At 41.6% G+C, this 19,591-nt stretch overlaps 1 protein-coding gene across 2 annotated transcripts; it reads left to right on the top strand.

Annotated features, from left to right (window-relative positions):
• The first annotated feature begins 682 nt into the window (after window positions 1-682).
• On the top strand, window positions 683-19,357 carry LOC139408457 (E3 ubiquitin-protein ligase ARK2C-like). Of its 2 annotated transcripts, none has more exons than XM_071152374.1 (8): window positions 683-802; window positions 12,103-12,400; window positions 12,560-12,685; window positions 12,871-13,003; window positions 13,226-13,330; window positions 14,203-14,298; window positions 15,045-15,148; window positions 15,309-19,357. In XM_071152374.1, exons 1-8 carry the CDS (start codon window positions 742-744, stop codon window positions 15,424-15,426), a joined length of 1,041 nt encoding a protein of 346 aa, XP_071008475.1. In that variant the 5' UTR covers window positions 683-741; the 3' UTR covers window positions 15,427-19,357. The 2 variants fall into 2 exon arrangements, with proteins under 2 accessions (XP_071008475.1, XP_071008476.1); XM_071152375.1 differs by having other exon boundaries at window positions 14,206-14,298; window positions 15,309-18,090.
• Window positions 19,358-19,591: the final 234 nt, after the last annotated feature.

Below are 19,591 nucleotides of genomic sequence, written 5' to 3'. Positions count from 1 at the left end.
CGTATCTAAATGTAGCTTTTTTTTGTGTACCATAAAATCTTATTTCTGGTTGCTTATTCAAAGTTAGCTTGCTAACTTTTGTTTTACTAGGCAAGTCAGTTAAGAACAAATTCTTATTTTCAATGACGGCCTAAATGACGGTTAAACTGCCTGTTCAGGGGTAGATGTGTACCTTGTCAGCTCGGGGGTTTGAACTTGAAACCTTCCGGTTATTAGTCCAACGCTCTAACCACTAGGCCCCACTGATCCTCACTGATCCTGCATTGTAGTATGCACCTCTGCTCAGCTCCTGTCTTAATTCTGGTGTTGCAGACTTGAGTCTTGCCAGGATGCCATGGCATGACAATTTATCATTCTGTCATAGCCTTGCTTACAATATACCTACAACAAACAAGTCCTGGGGTATAGGAACATTGCAAAATCGATACATTTTTCACAGTAAGTTGTATTGGTATGAAATAAATGCAATGATATTCAACACTGGATCTGAGCTTGATAGACTAGACTGGGCGTCGATAAAACGTTCCGTTTATTTGCGAAAGACTGGTCGCTAATCTGATTGGCTGTCCCGGGTGCCACATGAAAAGGCTTCCGAACAGAGGTGTTCATTGATTGGTTCATTCGGTCTTTGTCTGAGATGCAGCTGAGAAGGCTGTCCCGTTTGAATGTGCAGGGATTGGAAGGGACCATTTCCATGGACCATCTGTCTCACAGGCTAGTGATACAACAAAGGGAGCCAGGATGGTGTTAGTACATGTCGGATATTTGGTTCTTCCCGTATTTGGCTCTGTAAGAAATAGAGGTAAAGTTATTTCTTTATTCTATCCATTTTTTGTCTCTTCTCGTTCCTATATATGTAAATATTAAAGCTAACTAGCTGTCATCTGCAATGGCCAAGCTAATAATGCTAGCTGTCCAGAAAGCTAGCTGCTGAGCTAACCAGACGGCCAGTCAGCTGCGCTCGAGCGAATAAAATCCGGGTTTGCAGTGAAGGTTGTAATCGAACCATGTCAAACGACATATGTAAAATAGTTAGCTATGTAGCTAATACAGCTATAACGAATTAGTAACGTTTAATGTTTTGTCATCCGTTCTACCTTGCACGTATTATTGTCAAACGTTATCTTCTCAAGGCAACTAAACAAAATGGTAACTAGCTGAACAAGACAGCTAGCTAGTTTATCTGGACAGGCTAATATTTTGGTTATAGACGCGCGCGTAGTCCGTAGAATATCGTCATTTTGGATGTAACGTTAGCTAACTAGCTAGTGGCTTCGTTTGTCCCACTAACGGTTAATTATATTTTTCACCCTCTACTAATACCGTAACAACTGTGTGTTTTTAATCTGACCTAACAGCTGGTTAGCGAACATGACATCAGTGACATCAATTGTTTATCCATTTTGGTGTTGGCGAGGCTCGAGTCTTGACAACATGGTGTGTGGGGTGGGTTAGTTGTTGCCTTCAGCGAATCTGTTCTGTAGCTAGATGTGTTATTGGTTGAGGCTGTACTTTTTTTAAATATCGGCTAAATCCATGTATATTTATATACATTTTTAATTTTGCGATGAACGCCCTAAAATTACTAATTGAACGTGGCAATAGGAGCTGGTCAGGTGGGTTAAAATGTGATGCAGCCTACGACGCGTTTTCTTATTAGGAACATATAGTACGGTCAAGAACACTATCCCGTAGGTTTGGAAAATTGTTTTTCTTGTCTCAAACCCGAAACCAAACCCCATCTCTATTTTGAGACTATCTAGCAATATGTTCAAGGGAAAACATGAGCACAACTGACCGCCTTTTGTTTTGCTCGATTGCAAACACCATACTACCCAAATTGACCAAAATAACATCCTCCATATATGCAGCAAAAGGCTATATGTGCTGATTATATAATTAGACTAATATGAACGTGCATTTTAAAATACATGCAGTAGCACCAATGATTTCATTGTGCTTTTATTTGTGTTCTTTTTTCCTGTTCCATAGTATCGAGGCTGGCGCTACATTCCGCATTTCTCAGACCTTTGTCCCCTTCATTGTGTAGCTAACGATCATCTGCTGCTGTCTGCTGTAGCCTCTGCCTGTTCTCTGCATCTAGCTGTATTGTGAACCCCTTCCTCATTTCCTCTTTCCATCTGAAGACGACATTGGCATTAAAACCCGAGTTCTCCCACTCATACCGTATCCTTCTGTGTAACAGACTAAAGAATAACACCTTCTCTAGAAAACAGTTTGTCTTTATTTAAACTGTCATGTTGCTCTTTAGTACATAATCCATTGTAGCATTAGGCCTATTACTATAAAATGTCGTTGTGATTTTCCCATTCAGTGTGGATAGACTACATTCTGCTGTAAATTTCTGTAAAGTGGATACATTTTGACCCCTTGGCCCCCGATTCGATTATAGCCAGGCTTGATAGAACTTGTGGATTGCTGTCTCCAGTCATCCCCCTTCAATCAAAGGTGCATTGTACCACTTCCATATCTGATGGCCTGTTTGAAACATAAATCACATTCATTCCCCCTCCCAAATGCTATCATCCTAATCACATTTAAACCAATTGGACAGTAACTGGCTGCAATATATCTGCATTCTAATTTGCGTGTCTTTATTTCTCAAACGATCTGAAATTGCCACCTTTGATGGTCCATTGCACCTGTTCTAGTGGCTAAACGGCCAGTCGTAATCCTAACCATGTGTACGAGCCATTGTTTCATCTAATTTAATTAACCCATTTAGTTTGTCACTGCGAATCTACGAGTCTTAACTCAACTCGCCGTTTAAAATTCGTTTTGTGATCCACTATCATGCCAAACTCCCCAGTATCTTACACACCTCCACATAATGCTATCCATTTTACAGGGATGTGTATATCACGCACTGCTGTAGAACTCCTTTTAGAATCAAAGTGTCTTTATTCTTTGGTTGTGCTTTCTCTCTACCTTATGTTCTTGTATTAGAACCTAATGCATGATCATTTTTAAAATTCTGTTTATGTTTTCACATTGAACAGCAGATTACAATGTAATCTTTGTGTAGAGATGTCCCTGCTGTACTGAAATGTGCTGTAGCATACACATCTACTCATTGGATGCTGCTTCTGTTCTGTTAATCCTACAGAGCATGGTCAGGCCTTGCCTTTGGTCATTATTTGCATGTAGTTGCATTATTACTATTATCACACAGTGCCACACATACTAATATTTTCCAATAAAGACTTCTAGTATTTTTCCTAACCTTCAGTGTGCTTTTTGCTGATTTCCATGTGTGTTTCCACCCCACCGTGCTGTCACTGAGGCAGTCCCCCCTCTACCTCTCAGTGCTCTCATCTCTCTTTGCAGAGGCACTTTAAGGTGCTTCTCTCTCCCGAGTCCCAATCATAGGATTAGGGACAGCCAAATCTCTTGTCCTGCTGGGAAAATTAATTTTGACTGAGACATGGGAGGCAGTGATTAATGTAGGAACCATACAGTCAACACCCCCCCCCCCCCCCCCCCCCCCAATCAATACACATTCCATCTGTATTTAAGTCTCTTGTCAACATTGCTTCTATACTATAGTAGTAGTGACCAAAACTTGCTCCTCTTTTCATCCTTTCCGCCTGTCTCGGTTTTAGTAAAGTTAACATTGTCGCTGTCGGGTTAAGAAAGTATTATTCACAGTGTCACACGCAACTGACGAATTTGGCTTTACATTTTTTGTGAAATATTAGTCTTGAATTGGCGTCTTTCAGATACTGACCAGGATGGGAGATTTGGGGTTTTGTTGTGAGGCTGAATGCTTGAAGTCCCTCGACATAACACACAACATTAAACACTGATATAAATGCTATGTCGGTTCTGTTTACTATGTTGTTCTTGAAGTGTCTTGACAGAAGTGGCACCAGCCATTCAATAGCTATACAGAGTGGGTAAACACAGGGCATTTGAATGTTACATATAGTCTAGCCTATAAGTTTGTTTTATATCTCAAAACTAGCAAGTAAAAGGTTTATTGACAGCAATACTTCGCCACTTCTTTACCTTGACATATACAGTGGGGCAAAAAAGTATTTAGTCAGCCACCAATTGTGCAAGTTATCCCCCTTAAAAAGATGAGGCCTGTAATTTTCATCATAGGTACACTTCAACTATGACAGACAAAATGAGAAGAAAAAAAATCCAGAAAATCACGTTGTAGGATTTTTAATGAGTTTATTTGCAAATTATGGTGGAAAAATAAGTATTTGGTCAATAACAAAAGTTATCTCAATACTTTGTTATATTGTCATTGCCAACAAAGGGTGAGGTCAAATGTTTTCTGTAAGTCTTCAAGGTTTTCACACACTGTTGCTGGTAATTTGGCCCATTCCTCCATGCAGATCTCCTCTAGAGCAGTGATGTTTTGGTGCTGTTGCTGGGCAACATGGACTTTCAACTCCCTCCAAAAATGTTATATGGGGTTGAGACTGGCTAGGCCACTCCAGGACCTTGAAATGTTTCTTACGAAGCCACTCCTTCGTTGCCCGGGCGGTGTGTTTGGGATCATTGTCATGCTGAAAGACCCAGCCATGTTTCATCTTCAATGCCCTTGCTGATGGAAGGAGGTTTTCACTCAAAGTCTCATGATACATGGCCCCATTCAGTCGTCCTGGTCCCTTTGCAGAAAAACAGCCCCGAGGCATGATGTTTCCACCCCCATGCTTCACAGTAGGTATGGTGTTCTTTGGATGCAACTCAGCATTCGTTGTCCTCCAAACACGATGAGTTGAGTTTTTACCAAAAAGTTATATTTTGGTTTCATCTGACCATATGACATTCTCCCAATCTTCTTCTGGATCATCCAAATGCTCTCTAGCAAACTTCAGACGGGCCTGGACATGTACTGGCTTAAGCAGGGGGACACGTCTGGCACTGTAGGATTTGAGTCCCTGTCGGCGTAGTGTGTTACTGATGGTAGGCTTTGTTACTTTGGTCCCAGCTCTCTGCAGGTCATTCATTAGGTCCCCCCGTGTGGTTCTGGGATTTTTGCTCACCGTTCTTGTGATCATTTTGACCCCACGGGGTGAGATCTTGCGTGGAGCCCCAGATCGAGGGAGATTATCAGTGGTCTTGTATGTCTTCCATTTCCTAATAATTGCTCCCACAGTTGATTTCTTCAAACCAAGCTGCTTACCTATTGCAGATTCAGTCTTCCCAGCCTGGTGCAGGTCTACAATTTTGTTTCTGGTGTCCTTTGACAGCTCTTTGGTCTTGGCCATAGTGGAGTTTGGAGTGTGACTGTTCGAGGTTGTGGACAGGTGTCTTTTATACTGATAACAAGTTCAAACAGGTGCCATTAATACAGATAATGAGTGGAGGACAGAGGAGCCTCCTTAAAGAAGAAGTTACAGGTCTGTGAGAGCCAGAAATCTTGCTTGTTTGTAGGTGACCAAATACCTATTTTTCCACCATCATTTGCAAATAAATTCATTAAAAATCCTACAATGTGATTTTCTGGATTTATTTTCTTCTAATTTTGTCTGTCATAGTTGAAGTGTACCTATGATGATAAATTACAGGCCTCATCTTTTTAAGTGGGAGAACTTGCACAATTGGTGGCTGACTAAATACTTTTTTGCCCCACTGTATGCACTTAGATGCATATTCTCCTTTGGTTCATTATGGAATGGCACCTAGCTGTTTAGATGACCTAGATCAATCAGCAGCAAACAGAACTCAATTAGCAAAACAACTTTCTCTGCCTGTATTTTGAATCAAACTGTATTCCAAGTGGATTTGAACATATCAATACAATTTACAGTAAAATAGACAGTAAAATACATTGCATAAACCCTACTAAGATAGATTAAGTCTGTGACCAGCATTACACCTTAGTGAGTGTCATTGGTACCTCTTTGCTATGTCTTCGGCAGACTTCTTTGTGGGTGTATCACTTTAACACACTGATGTAATTAGCCTAAATAAGTGTGATTTAGAATATGGCAAAACATTTGTACGGGGAGAAAGTTTGTGGGCTAGGCCTATTTGTTTATTGATAATAAAAGTATGCTAGATTGTGTTCAATTTGGTCTGTGTTCAATAAGACTCCATTTATTGTACAGAGCATGCATACTCAAGACTGCCTTCATTACATTTACATTTTAGTCACTTAGATGATGATCTTATCCAGAGCAGCTTACAATTAGTGCATTCATCTTAAGATAGTTGTGATGTGTAGTCACATCACAACTATCTCATGTTCTTGTGAGGAGAGACTTTCTATGACAGTTGCTTGTACTAAGATGTCTGGCTAAGGTTCATAGCCTTCCTACCTAGAGCACGCAGATAAAGGCTATTGTCAGCGCCTTATTCTTCAAATACTTACAAGGTTATATTAGGCAGTCAATGGCATACATTATTCAACACTGCTGTAGTGTTCCATGCAAGCAGCTGCTTTATATTTCGTTTTACATTTGCGTTCTAATCATGAGATGAAATGGTACACATACCATTAATACGAGTGCCTTATTTTACTATATTAAGCACGGGACACCTATCCATAATGACTTATGCAAATAAATAACCCAAAAGATTCATAAGGTTTTTTCTTAGCTACCCCCTCAAACCAATGTCATACTGCCGGATAGGCCGACCATACTAAATCCTTCAGGATTGGTTGATAGCTACTGCACTGCTTAGCCTACACATTACCTCGTCCCCTCCCCTATTCGTGCATTGTAAAGTAATGGGATGCTCATGCTACCGATGGAATGGGGTGTGTAGTGTAGATGAGGATTATGTTGGGGAGAATAGTAGCAGTGATTATAAAACTGCAGAGACAGCCGGGTCAGACTGCTGCAGTCATGGGTGGGCAGGGCTACATGCCTGTCAGTCAAACGGGGGAGACATGCCGCACTGTGGGGAGGGGCTGGCTGTATGTGTGCACATGCTTCTCTGGAGGGGCTGAAAGCTCAGATATGCACCAGTCAGGAGATTTTACAGCCCGAGCTCAGCGCTGAGAGAGACTATGCTGCAGATGCTGTGAGAGGTGCAATGTGTGCCGAATAAGGCCTATTTGATATGCTATTTTATAGTCCTTCTATGGTCCATTTATGATTATAATCATCATAGCACTGATAGTTTCCACCTTGTTATTATTTTCATTTTATTTAACTAGGTAAGTCAGTTAAGAACATTTTTTTTATTTACAATGATGGCCTTCCGAGGAACAGTGGGTTAACTGCCTATATGAATGGGGAAAACATATATGATTGATTCTTCTTTGTTAGTAGGGTCTGTTTAACCCATTTGTTATTGGGGTCCCTGTATCTTTGCACAACAGTGACGTAAAACATTGCGACAGAACGGAGTGAAACGGCATCCTGTGGTCCACCAAAACCAGAAGACAATTTTTTATGTTTTTCTGCTCTACTTCCTCAGCCAGCAAACACAATTTCTCCTCTTATGGATCTGAGGTCCACTAGGGTTCTTATGTCTCAAGGCAATATCTACTGTAGCAAAAGAATAACCAAGCAGAATCTGTCTCCACGGGTTTGTGACTTGAACAGTCGCACTGCTTTGAATTACGTAGGCTATGATGTACAAAGGGGAAAAAAGGAATGATGACCAAATTTAGAGTTGTTCTGAAGTACCCTCCGGATTGTAATTGAATAACCACTATATCAAAGAAATGTATTTAAGTAAGTGTAATTTCTTACAAAAATATCTAATCATCAGCTAAAAATGAACCCATAGAGCGTTTAGAACCTCTACTTATTGTAATCATTACGTAGACATGTAATGCAGGTAGCTTAGTGGTTAGTGGTAGGCCAGTAACCAAAGGTTGCCGAATCCCTGAGCTGACATAAAAATCGGTCGTTCTGCCCCTGAACAAGGCAGTCAACCCACTGTACCCCGGTAGCCGTCATTGTAAATAAGAATTTGTTCTTAACTGACTTGCCTAGTTAAAGGTTACATAATATTTTTTTTAATATATTTTTTAAACATTACAAAGGCAGTGTTACTGGAAATTCCCTTCCAAACAGTAAAGATGATGATTACGCTCTTGTCTCTGCATCAAATTAGAACAACATTGCATAGCTGTTTTACAAGCCACTTATTATTATGGATTTTAGTAGTAGCATTCTATCACAGTGATAAAAAAAAAAACACAGTTTACTTTAACTAGGATGGCACTAAAGATGTCTATACATGGAGCCTGGCCATTCATAGTCACAGTCTGTGGGGTTGTGCTTTTCACATGAGGCCTGTCTGCATGTCTTAAAGATGAGAGCCATCCCAGCCCCCCCAGACCTTGGTGTCTGTCCCCCTGCGCAGACAGCTGGTAGACTATAACTGGAGTTAAAGGAGCAGCTGCAGTGCCTCCCCCTCCTCACACTTCCCTCCTCTGGGCGTAATGGATATTGATTGTTTGGCTGCGACCCAGCACCATGCTGATTCAGCAGGTTGGCCAGAGCTTCACTCACTACTCCTTCTTCCATAGACCGAGAGGCAGCCCTAACCCAGGGTTGGTACATGAGGAATATACAGTGCCTTTAGAAAGTTCATACACCTTGACTTATTCCATCTTTTGTTACAGCCTGAATTCTAAATGGATTAAATAGATTTTTCTTCCCACCCATCTACACACAATACACCATCATGACAAAGTGAAAACATGTTTTTGAAAAATGTTAGCAAATTTATTGAAAATGAAATACAGAAACATTTAATTTACAAAACTATTCACACCCCTGAGTCAATACTTTGTAGAAGCACCTTGGGTGGCGGTTACAGCTTTGAGTCGTCTTGGGTATGTCTATCAGCTTTACACATCTGGATTTGGGGATTTTCTCCCATTTCTTCCTAGCAGAATTTCTCAATCTCTGTAAAGTTAGATGGGGTGTGGTAGTGAACAGCAATCTTCAAGTCTTTCCACAGATTTTCAATAGGATTCAAGTCTGATTTTCCTGGGCCACTCAAATACTTTCACGTTCTTGTTCTGAATCCATTACACCGTTGCTTTGACTGTATGCTTGAATTCATTGTCCTGTTGGAATGTAAATCTTCGCCCCAGTCTGTTTGCCCTCTGATAACAGAACTCAGCAGATTTGGCTCCATTCATTGTTCTCTCTAACTTTACTAGTCTCCCAGTCCCTGCCACTGAAAAGCATCCCCATAGCATGATGCTGCCATCACCATGCTTCACAGTAGGGATGGTGTTAGAAGGGTGAAGAGCTGTGCTTGGTTTTCTCCAGACATAGTAGGGCTGGGCGACATGACCAAAATGTCATATTGTATTATTTTTTTTTACAATATTGACTATTTGAAATGTTTATTTATTTACCTTTTGCTTTATGAGTGGTGCGTGACCCTAGGTTGGCAACACATACATTGTAAGTGATTTCAATAGGTTTTTCTCTATTCTGATTTTGTTTTAAACTGTTCAATTAAACTTAAACCTAAAATAATCTTCAGCATTTTCATACATTTCTGAATTCCCTGCAATCATTTGAGATCATTTCCACACTGCCACGTAGGGCTGCACGATGTTGCAATTGTGATTTGACTTGCGATTTAGAGCACAACACTTGGGTGAACTTTTAGAATCCTAGAAATATAATGAATATTCTATAGTTAGAATTTAATAGTGTGTATTTTGAATACAGTGTTTGACATGCCAACTAATTAAAATGCCAGGGAGGAGTTATTGTCACAGGGTAGGAACCAAAGTGTTGTTTCCTAGGGGACCCTATAATCTTTGGCTACGTTTTGTTTTCTCTTAGCTACTTCATGTTGCTAACATTAATGCTTTGTATTTTCCTCTTTAATTTAGTAGATACTGTTGCACAAACGACATGCTTATTTAGGTCTACACCATCACTGGTATTATCAGGCTGTATAGCTTATTACGTTTGCGCTGACACAGCTGGCTAGCAAGCTAATAAATGTAGTAACTTGCGATTAGCATTAGCGGCTAAAAATATTTAGGTCCAACTTGCTAGGAAAAGACACACTAGCTGTTTGCAGATGTAAGAAATACAAACTACTAGTGTAAATATAGAACTGGAGTGGATTTAAATTAAGAAGCTAAGTGAAGCGGCATCCTTGTCGCATGTGCTGCATTGACCATGCAGTCTGAACGCAAGTGTGCTCCTCAAGTGACGGGACGGGGCTTGGTCTGTGTGGAAGCGGCATGGAGAAAGAGTGCTGAGAGAGAACTCAAGTAGTGAAGTAATCTATAGAAATGGATTTACACACGGCATATGACATTTAAAAAATATATATACATTCAAAAAGTTGTAAGGTAAAGTAAAAATCCAAAACGGTCCATACATCAATACCGGTATATTGTAAAATACGGTATACCGCCCAGCCCTAAGACATGGTGCTTTGCATTCAGGCCAAAGAGTTTGATTTTTGTCTCAACAGACCACAGAATCTTTTGCCTTGTGATCTGTCTTTCATGTGCCTTTTTGCAAACTTCAGGCGTGCTGTCATGTGCCTTTCTCAGGAGTGTCTTCCGTCTGGCCACATGACCAACTACAGCGCAAATGAAGGAAAGGAGACAAGGAGATGAAACCACTTTAGATTATTGAACCGCACCCCACAGCCCTTAAACGGCTGGTGGTTTTAGCAGTTGATTCTATAATGCCAGGCTCCATAATGAGAGGCCTGTAGTACTAGTGCACGTAGGTCTAATGATAGTGCAACAGTTACATCGCTCAGCAGGAAGCCTAGCGGTTAGAGAGTTGGGCCAGTAAACGAAAAGTCAATGTAATGAATACCTGAGCCGACAAGGTGAAAAATCCGTCTGTGCCCTTGAGCAAGGCACTTAACCCTAATTTGCTCCAGGGGTGCTGTACTACTATAGATGACCCTGCAAAACAAAGCCTTTCACTGCACCTATTCAGTTTGTGACAATAAAATATATTATTTTAACATGGAGGCAGGTAGATTTTATATGATGTTCAACAGTGACTCTGAATAAGTAGCATGCTAAAGAATATTTTAAAATATGTGCTGCCACAATTCACAGGAACTCTGCACGAGAATCTTACGTTCATTATGTGCCGCCACCATTCACGGGAACTCGGCACGAGAATCTTACGTTTGTTATCTTATGCTCAGGTCCAATTTAAAACCAGGGTACTTATTCATAATTCATTATACAAACCCACTTAAACCAAAGACAGCATCAAACCTTGAAATCTAACCTAGCATATATTATCAGAAGCAGAGATTCAATCCACAAAACAAAACGGCAGTCATCGTGCCCAGTGTACCCCTTCGCTCCCAGCTGAACCTGTAGAACGACAGGAAATGAGCAGGACAGTTGGGCTCTCTCTGGAGCTTAGAGGTCGCTCTATGGTCTTTCATCTCTTTTGTGTTCCGTCTTCCTGGGTGAGGTCGCTTTCTGTTTTCTCGCTGTGTGTGTTTGATATGTATGACGGTGTGTGAGCTGTATTTTTATTTATTTTATTTAACCAGGTAGGCCAGAACAAGTTATCATTTACAACTGCGACCTGGCCAAGATAAAGCAAAGCAGTGCGACAAAATCAAACAACACAGAGTTGTACATGATTACGGTGTGTGAGTGATCTGTATGACGGTGTGTCGGTGATCTGTATGGCGGTTGGTGATTTGATCTGCATGACTGTTGAGTGTTCTCTGTTGTGTGTCTGTTTCTGACTGAGTTTCCGATTTTGATGTCTGTCTCTGTTCTGACTGTTTGATGTCTGTGTGTGTGTGTGTGTGGTTGTGGTTTCTGTCTGAATATGATCCGTCTGCCTGTCTCTTTGTCTGACTAATTGCTCTCTGTTATTCTATTTTGTTATTTTACCTTGTGTGATTGTGCTGCCTGTTAGAGCTGTCTGTGTAGTTGGTCTGTGTGACGTTTGATTGAGTGTGACAGATGACTCCCTCTACTATCTGACTGATTTGGTGTGATCACTCTGTCTACTCTCTCTGGTGTCTTGTCTGATTGGGTGAGTGTGTTCTCTTGGCTGATTGGTTGATCTCTCTGTGGATATGATTGGTGTCTCCGTATCGTCTGATGGCAGAGTGTCTTCTCTGTCTTCATTGGTTGGGGTCAACTTCTTCTGAATCCATATTGGGTGTACTTATCTCCTGCAGGGGCACAATTCACCAGGCATCAGCACAGCCATGCTACCTCATGCCGACACTTCCACCTAGGGGCCCCTCAGGCGCCCATCTCAGCTGAGTTCCCCTTGGGTCACACCAGCCAACCCCCCCAGACTGGCCTGGCCCCTCACCAGCCCCCGGCCCCCCACCACCCACCGCCCCTGCCGGCCCCCCCTCAGTTCCAGGACGTTACTGGGCCTCCGTTCCTACCTCAGGCCTTACACCAGCAATACCTCATCCAGCAGCAGCTTCTAGAGGCGCAGCACCGCAGGATCCTCCCACACTCCAGGTACTACCACACACACTTGCATGTTCTGTTGGACTCACATTTACATTTGTCTGTTTCTTTCACTTACCCCCTCTAAGGCACTGAGTTGGCCAGACACTAGAACACTACACCCCCTCCAATTTCCATCTGCTAATGTATGGAAATGCCTCCTCTGTGCAGACGAACTCTGGAGCGTGCTCCTCTGAACCCTCACAGACTTCGCTCAGGGTACGACTACTCCCCTCCCCTCCATATCCCCCAGCCAATCAGCCAGCAGCCGCGCTACCTGGCCGAGGGCACAGACTGGTGAGTCAAAAAATAATAATTAAACGGGGAGCCTTGGAGACGATAAGTCATTGTTTCATCCTTCCATCTGTCTGGCATTAGTGGTGTTGGTTTATGTCTCTCCCCCTGCCTGTAGGGGTGATCATTTTACTCTGTGTTGATGTTAATATAGGTTTTTGTCCTCTCTCCTCTGTGTCTGTTCGTAGGGACCTTAGTGTGGACGCTGGCCTCTCTCACCAACAGTACCAGCTCCAGCAGCTTCCACAGCACTATCAGCATTACCTGGCGGCATCCCCCAGAATGCACCACTTTCCCAGGAACACCTCGTCTGCACAAGTGGTACTTTCATGACTGTTGGCTGTTGTGGTTGGTCTCTGCTTTGTTCTTTTGTTGTTCTGCTTGTCTATGTTGCCTGTTTAGTTGCTGTGTTGTTCACACTCTCTGTGTGATGTCTGCCTTTGTCTGTTCGTCCATCAATGATTCGGTGCTTGGTCCTGTGTTTTCCAACAGAGTTCTGTTAACTGTTGATGACCGAAGTGTCTTCTTTTTTATGTTTGACAGGTTGTGCATGAGATTAGAAACTACCCGTACCCCCAGCTTCACCTGTTGGCTCTGCAGGGCCTCAACCCCTCACGTCACGCTTCCGCTGTACGAGAGAGCTATGAGGTAAATGTCCATTTCTATATCAATTTTACCAATATCTACAGCGTACTGAACAAAAATATAAACGCAACAAGCAACAATTTCAAAGATTTTACAGAGTTACAGTTCATATAAGGAAATCAATCAATTTAAATAATAATAATAAATTTAGGCCCTAATCTATGGATTTCATATGACTGGGCAGCCATGGGTGGGCCTGGCACGGCATAGGCTCACCCACTTGGGAGCCAAGCCCACTGCCCAGTCATGTGAGGCCAGTTGGGCCTACTGCCATATTCACTAAAACAACATTGGAGGCAGCTTATGGTAGAGAAATGAATGTTCAATTATCTACCATCAGCTCTGGTGGACATTCCTGCAGTCAGCATGACAATTGCGTGCTCCCTCAACATGAGACGTCTGTGGCATTGTTGTGTGACACAACTGCACATTTTAGAGTGGCCTTTTATTGTCCCCAGCACAAGGGGCTCTTGTGTAATGTTCATGCTGTTTAATCAGATGTTTGATATGCCACACCTGTCAGGTGGTTGGATTATCTTAGCGAGGGAGAAATGCTCACTAACAGGTTTGTAAACAAATTTGTGCACAAAATTGGAGAGAAATATGCTTTTTGTCCATATGGAACATTTCTGAGATCTTTTATTTCAGCTCATGAAACATGGGACCAACACTTTTTACATGTTGTGTTTATATTTTTGTTCAGTATATATTAATGCTATTGCTTGTGTTACACATGGATACTATACTTGTTTTTATGGTTAAGCTTTAATGGCATGATTTAATTCTGTTACCCTAGTCATACCAGTGCTGACCGGTTGCTTTTGCAGAGGTGAAGTGACGTTATCTGTCTAAAGCCTTGCTCTCCTGTGCCCTAGGAGCTGTTGCAGCTTGAAGACAGGTTGGGAAGTGTCAGTAGGGGAGCGGTTCAGACCACCATAGAGAGATTCACCTTCCCACACAAATACAAGAAGGTGAGGAGGCAGCTCTCTGAGTTAGAAATATACACACACAAGTGGAGCTACAGGCAACTGCCAAAATAACAGAAACACTTGAGTAAATGAGTGATACAAAGTATATTGAAAGCAGGTACTTCCACACAGGTGTGGTTCCCGAGTTAATTAAGCAATTAACATTCCATCATGCTTAGGGTCTTGTATAAAAATGCTGGGCAGGTCACTGAATGGTTTGATGAGCATGAAAACGAAGTAAACCATATGCCATGGCCATCTGTCACCCGATCTCAACCCAAATGAACACTAATGGGAGATTCTGGAGCAGCACCTGAGACAGTGTTTTCCACCACCATCAACAAAACATGATGGAATTGATGGAATTTTGATGGAAGTTCCAGACACTTATAGAATCTATACCAAGGTGCATTGAAGCTGTTGTGGCTCGTGTGACCCAACTTCCTATTAAGACACTTTATGTTGGCGTTTCCTTTATTTTTACAGCTACCTGTATATTGTAAATGTAACCAGTGGGAATTGAATATATTAACCATTAGACCGAGAGGACATCTTCAAGGTCTGAGGACTTACAAGTCTCACAGTGCTACTGCTGCATGAGTGCATGATTCCAAATCACCTCCGGTACTGTATACAAACTCAAAGTTTTAAAAAGCAAAGTCACTTACTTCTGAAGCCTTAGTGGTCTCTTTAAAAACTCTTGACCCTGTCTGATTCTAATCTGGATATGTCATTTGATTGGTCCACAGAGGAAGCCTCTGGATATGAAGATTGGCGAGGAGGGCGAGGAGACTGATGTGGATGAGAAATGTACCATCTGCCTGTCGATGCTAGAGGAGGCAGAGGACGTCAGGTAATGAATGTCTGCAACACTTAACCTATTGGAGCCTATGGAATTCAAAGAACCCACTGAACAAGTGTGATGTGCATACTGTATATTTTCTCTTTCAGTGTGTGAGTTGACGACCAGACGATTGACCTTCTTCCTTTTCTCTCCCGTCTCACCTGTCCAGGCGTTTACCCTGCATGCACCTCTTCCACCAGGGCTGTGTGGATCAGTGGCTGGCGACCAGCAGGAAGTGTCCAATCTGCCGCGTGGACATCGAGACGCAGCTCCACCCAGACAGCTGATGTCACAGGGGTGGAGCCTGACGGTCTGGCTGCTGTCAATCACCCTGGCGTGGATCCTGCTCCCTTCCACCCGGCCCTGCCTCTCCCAACATGGGTGCTTTGCCAAATGTCTCCAGTCGTCACGTGACATCATAGCCCTCTCTGACTCACGCTTTACTGAGCCAATCCAGGATTACTTACTGCACGAGAGACCGGAGACTGACTCTCTCTCTCTCTCTCTCTCTCTCTCTCTCTCAATAAAAGCACATCCCCAGCAAAAAGACATGCAAACACTCACTCACACATACATTACATACTATATACACATGTGCACACAGGGTTTACTAGTTGCTTGCTGGTGGTTGGGTGTCGTTGCTGTTGTGTTGTAGTTAGGGGAGGCAGGTGTGTTTCCTGTGTCTTTGTAGCATGTTCTTAAAGCCATGACATTAATGTACAGAGTGAAAAGCACACAACCCCACTTGCCAGCCAGCCTGCCACATACACATACACACACACACACTGCTTATTCTGCCACAACAGGAAGCTAGCTAATCAACCACTTAAAAGCCCTGTCGCCATGTTTGCCTACAGATCATTTGTGGTAGTACAGTAGCAGCATCAGACACAGTGGTATTTTGACCCCTCACTTTGTTATAAGAGGGGGACTGAGTGTTCAGATCTCGCCCAGCTTCTACTTTTTGCAATACAGTAGTTGTACATTTGCTTGGGACTGATGCTGCCATCAGTGTTCGGACAAAATACAACTATTTCACTGCTGTCATGTCGGCCTGCCCCAATGCATGGGGTGGCGTGTGTTTTTGAGTAAATACAGAGGTTAGTGAGTGTTTTTAACCAAATGTGTTATGGTATTGCTTGACCTGCCGCAATGTGTGTGTTCTGCCCCAGTGTGTGGGTTTCAGTGTATGTTTAACCAATGCTTGCGCGTGAGTGACAAACTTAAAGTGCAGGTTCAAGTGTGTGTTAAGGGTAATATAGAAGTTAGCTTAACAGTGATTTGATTGGAGTGCTTGTAGAATACAAAGCCAAATAAGGAATACAATTATTATTATTTTTAAATGTAGTAGGACTTATCCCCCATCATGCACTGCAGTGACTGAGTGAGATGTGGGGCCTTCTGGTTAAGCAGAAGTGTTAGCTGCCCTGAAAACAGCGACTCTGTGCCATCCACTCCTGTCGCAGGTGTTAAGGCTGAACAGTGTAGTGAAATGCATGTTTCAATGTTGGCTTGGGCTGTCGTGTTAGCGTTAAAAAAAAAAAATGGAGGGCAGAGGAGGGTGTTGTCTGTGCATGACTTAGTTAATCTGAGCTGTGATTATCAACTCAACACAAACAAACAAATGAAGAAAAAGGGAGCACGATGTCAGTGGTTGTCCCTGACCTGTAGCGTGTGTTCATACTGTCCCTTTTTGGTGGCAAACAAAATGGAATCCTATTGTTTACCTTATTGCCTAAAGAACAAGCACATGTGATAGATATAGCAACAACCTCTTTTTGTTATTGCATTTGCGTTGGTTTCCGTATATTTAGGTATAAACGCGCACTGTTTTGGACCGAGTGAGGAGCTTTGTGTGTTGAACTTGTTTTTATGTGTCAGATCTCCCCTCGTGGTTGCTATGCTGGTTGCTATGCTGTATTGCTAGAACAACAATGTAGAATGTTGTGTGATGGGGGCAGTATCCTCCCCACAGTGCATATGGACAGGACTGGGCTGGGGTCAAAATGAGGACCAAAATAATGGTCATAGAACACTTTTTGTTGTCAAAAAAACAACTCTTTAAATGTTGATATTGTGTGTGCTTTCCTTTTTGTTTTGTTGCTATGTTATGTCTGAGTCAATGTGCATGAACACTACATAGGTTTTTAAGGATTGGCACAGGTCCTGTACTATGCATTGAGGACTCGATGTGAAGTATTAGGACAGACCCTAAATGCCCTGTAGACTGAAGGATGAGTTGTGACGGATTGGGACTGACCCTAACTGTCCTGTGCACTGCCAGTGTTGATACTGACTCCTCCTTTAGTCTAGTTTTTTATGGGAAGTTTTCATAGTTTACACAGGGTGTTGTCAGTTGAGATGCCTTAAGTATTTAACAATCATTATTTATTACTAACTGTAGATATCGTGTGTACGTATTTAATTTTATATAGTTTTTTTTCTGCAATTGAATCATTTATTTATTTAGATATAACACAATGGTTTTAAAAAATTGAACGATTACCTCTTTTTTGCATTTTTGCATTGTTTTAATTCAATGGGAATGCTTCGCATGCAGTTGTATTTTTCCTGAAGAAACTAAACTAAAAAGACCTGCTGTTTGATCTCTCTCCCCGAGCCGGCTGTGTTATGTTTACTGTCCCGGGCTGAGCTGTCGAGCCTGCTCTTCTCATGTGGTGCTGTGGATAGTGGTGCTGTGGATATCTTGGTTACATTCCATTCAATGCAATTTTCTCTGATCCCTATGCTGTGATGTAGTGGACAAACTGCAATGGAGTGAAATGTTTTTAAGTTTGTAATTTGTCTTGTTTTGCACTCATAGTTTTAACATGGGAACCCTCTCACTGGCATAAAGCAGTTACGATCGTAGATGTATTGTTATTATTACTGTATACGTTGTCATTTCCAGTTCTCTGCCTCTCATCCCTCTCTCCTTTCTTAAAAAAAAAGCATGTTCCTTTTCTGTGTTGGGATATTTCTCCTTCCCTCTTTTCCAAATATCTTGTAGTTTTGAGCCCAACAAGTGCCTCGCTTCTAGTGTTGAGATATTTCCTTATGATTGTAGCTACTATTTTTGCCACACAAACTCCTACGCTCAGTTACTCGAAAGCCATCATGCCTGAACTAGGTACATATTTATCTGGAGGTCTTACTTCTGCATTACACGGGCACCATGAATTGTAGGCTATGTTCAAATGCTGTATAATATTGTTGTTCCTTTCTTATTCCCTCCTCTCTCACTTCTCTCATTGTCACCACTGACCAACCTGCAAGGTGAAGGAAATATGACGTTAGCCCCCATAAGTGGAGTGTGGGAACTTTAAGGTGGTGTGGTCAGCGTCGTATTGCTTTCACTAACCAAATTGATTGGGGGATACCTTTATGAGAATAAAGAAAGCAGCATTTTAGGAGTACTCGGAAATGGATTTTTTTTTAGTTTAACCTTGACCTAATCTAATAATACCTTTGAAATATTTGACTTTATCGATTATACAAATGAAGGAAATATTTGACAAATCTTTGTGAAAATGTTTCACTGTGTTAATCTGCGCTACACTAATTATTCTTATTATTCCCTCTTTTCCTTTCCTTTATTATTTTGTCTTACCGTCCATCCTTCCCTCCACTCAGAACCCATCCAATGTTTCCTATCACAATCCTCTATGTAAAACAAGAACAGACAGAGGATCTCTTAAAGCACAACCTTACTAAAAATGCATGTTTTTCTCAGGTTTGAATATATTCTTAATGGTATGTAAGTATATGGTGAAAATATTTGTAGATATACAAAGAATATTACAGAATTAATTTTGCTGCTGCTTGCATCTGAAAAACTGAAGGAAAGAGAAAATATCTCAACGTGCCAGTGATAGGGCTGCCGCCATCTTTGTATAAGGTCTGCTGTTTAGCCGTGACTGCGCAATGTTTTTCAATATAGGAGATTTTATCGGAGAATATAACTATTTATCATTAATATTAAAGCAATAGCTCATTAATGATGAGTGTGTTGATGAACTGGATGAGCATATTGTGTAAATGTTAGATTCACATTTGGTGGAATTTTGTACTTTATTTATTACTACTACTAATAATGATTTTAAAAGTTGCATCGCTAAACCCAAACTGTTCTGTTTTTTTATTTACATTTTATTTCAAGGCTGGTATATTATCCTTTTTTGTATGTGCTCTTTTTGTAATAAATTGGATAAAATGGAAGGTGTATAAATCTGGTGTTTGTGGAATGGCCAGTTATGACTCTGAAGTTAGAGGAGAAGGATGAAAAAAAATGCTTTCATTGAGAATGAGACATGATCTCCATCCTGATGAGGTTGACAATCCTCTTTTGAGGTCTGTCTTCACAAGGTAATCGAAATCTCACCGGGAGATGAACACATCAGTCAAACCACAATCTTAAAAAGCAGTTTTGAAAAACAAAAAGTGTTTTGGAAT

This window comes from Oncorhynchus clarkii, chromosome 5 (genome assembly GCF_045791955.1).
Source record: "Oncorhynchus clarkii lewisi isolate Uvic-CL-2024 chromosome 5, UVic_Ocla_1.0, whole genome shotgun sequence".
Lineage (NCBI taxonomy): Eukaryota > Metazoa > Chordata > Actinopteri > Salmoniformes > Salmonidae > Oncorhynchus > Oncorhynchus clarkii.
This window is presented reverse-complemented; position numbering and strand designations above follow the sequence as displayed.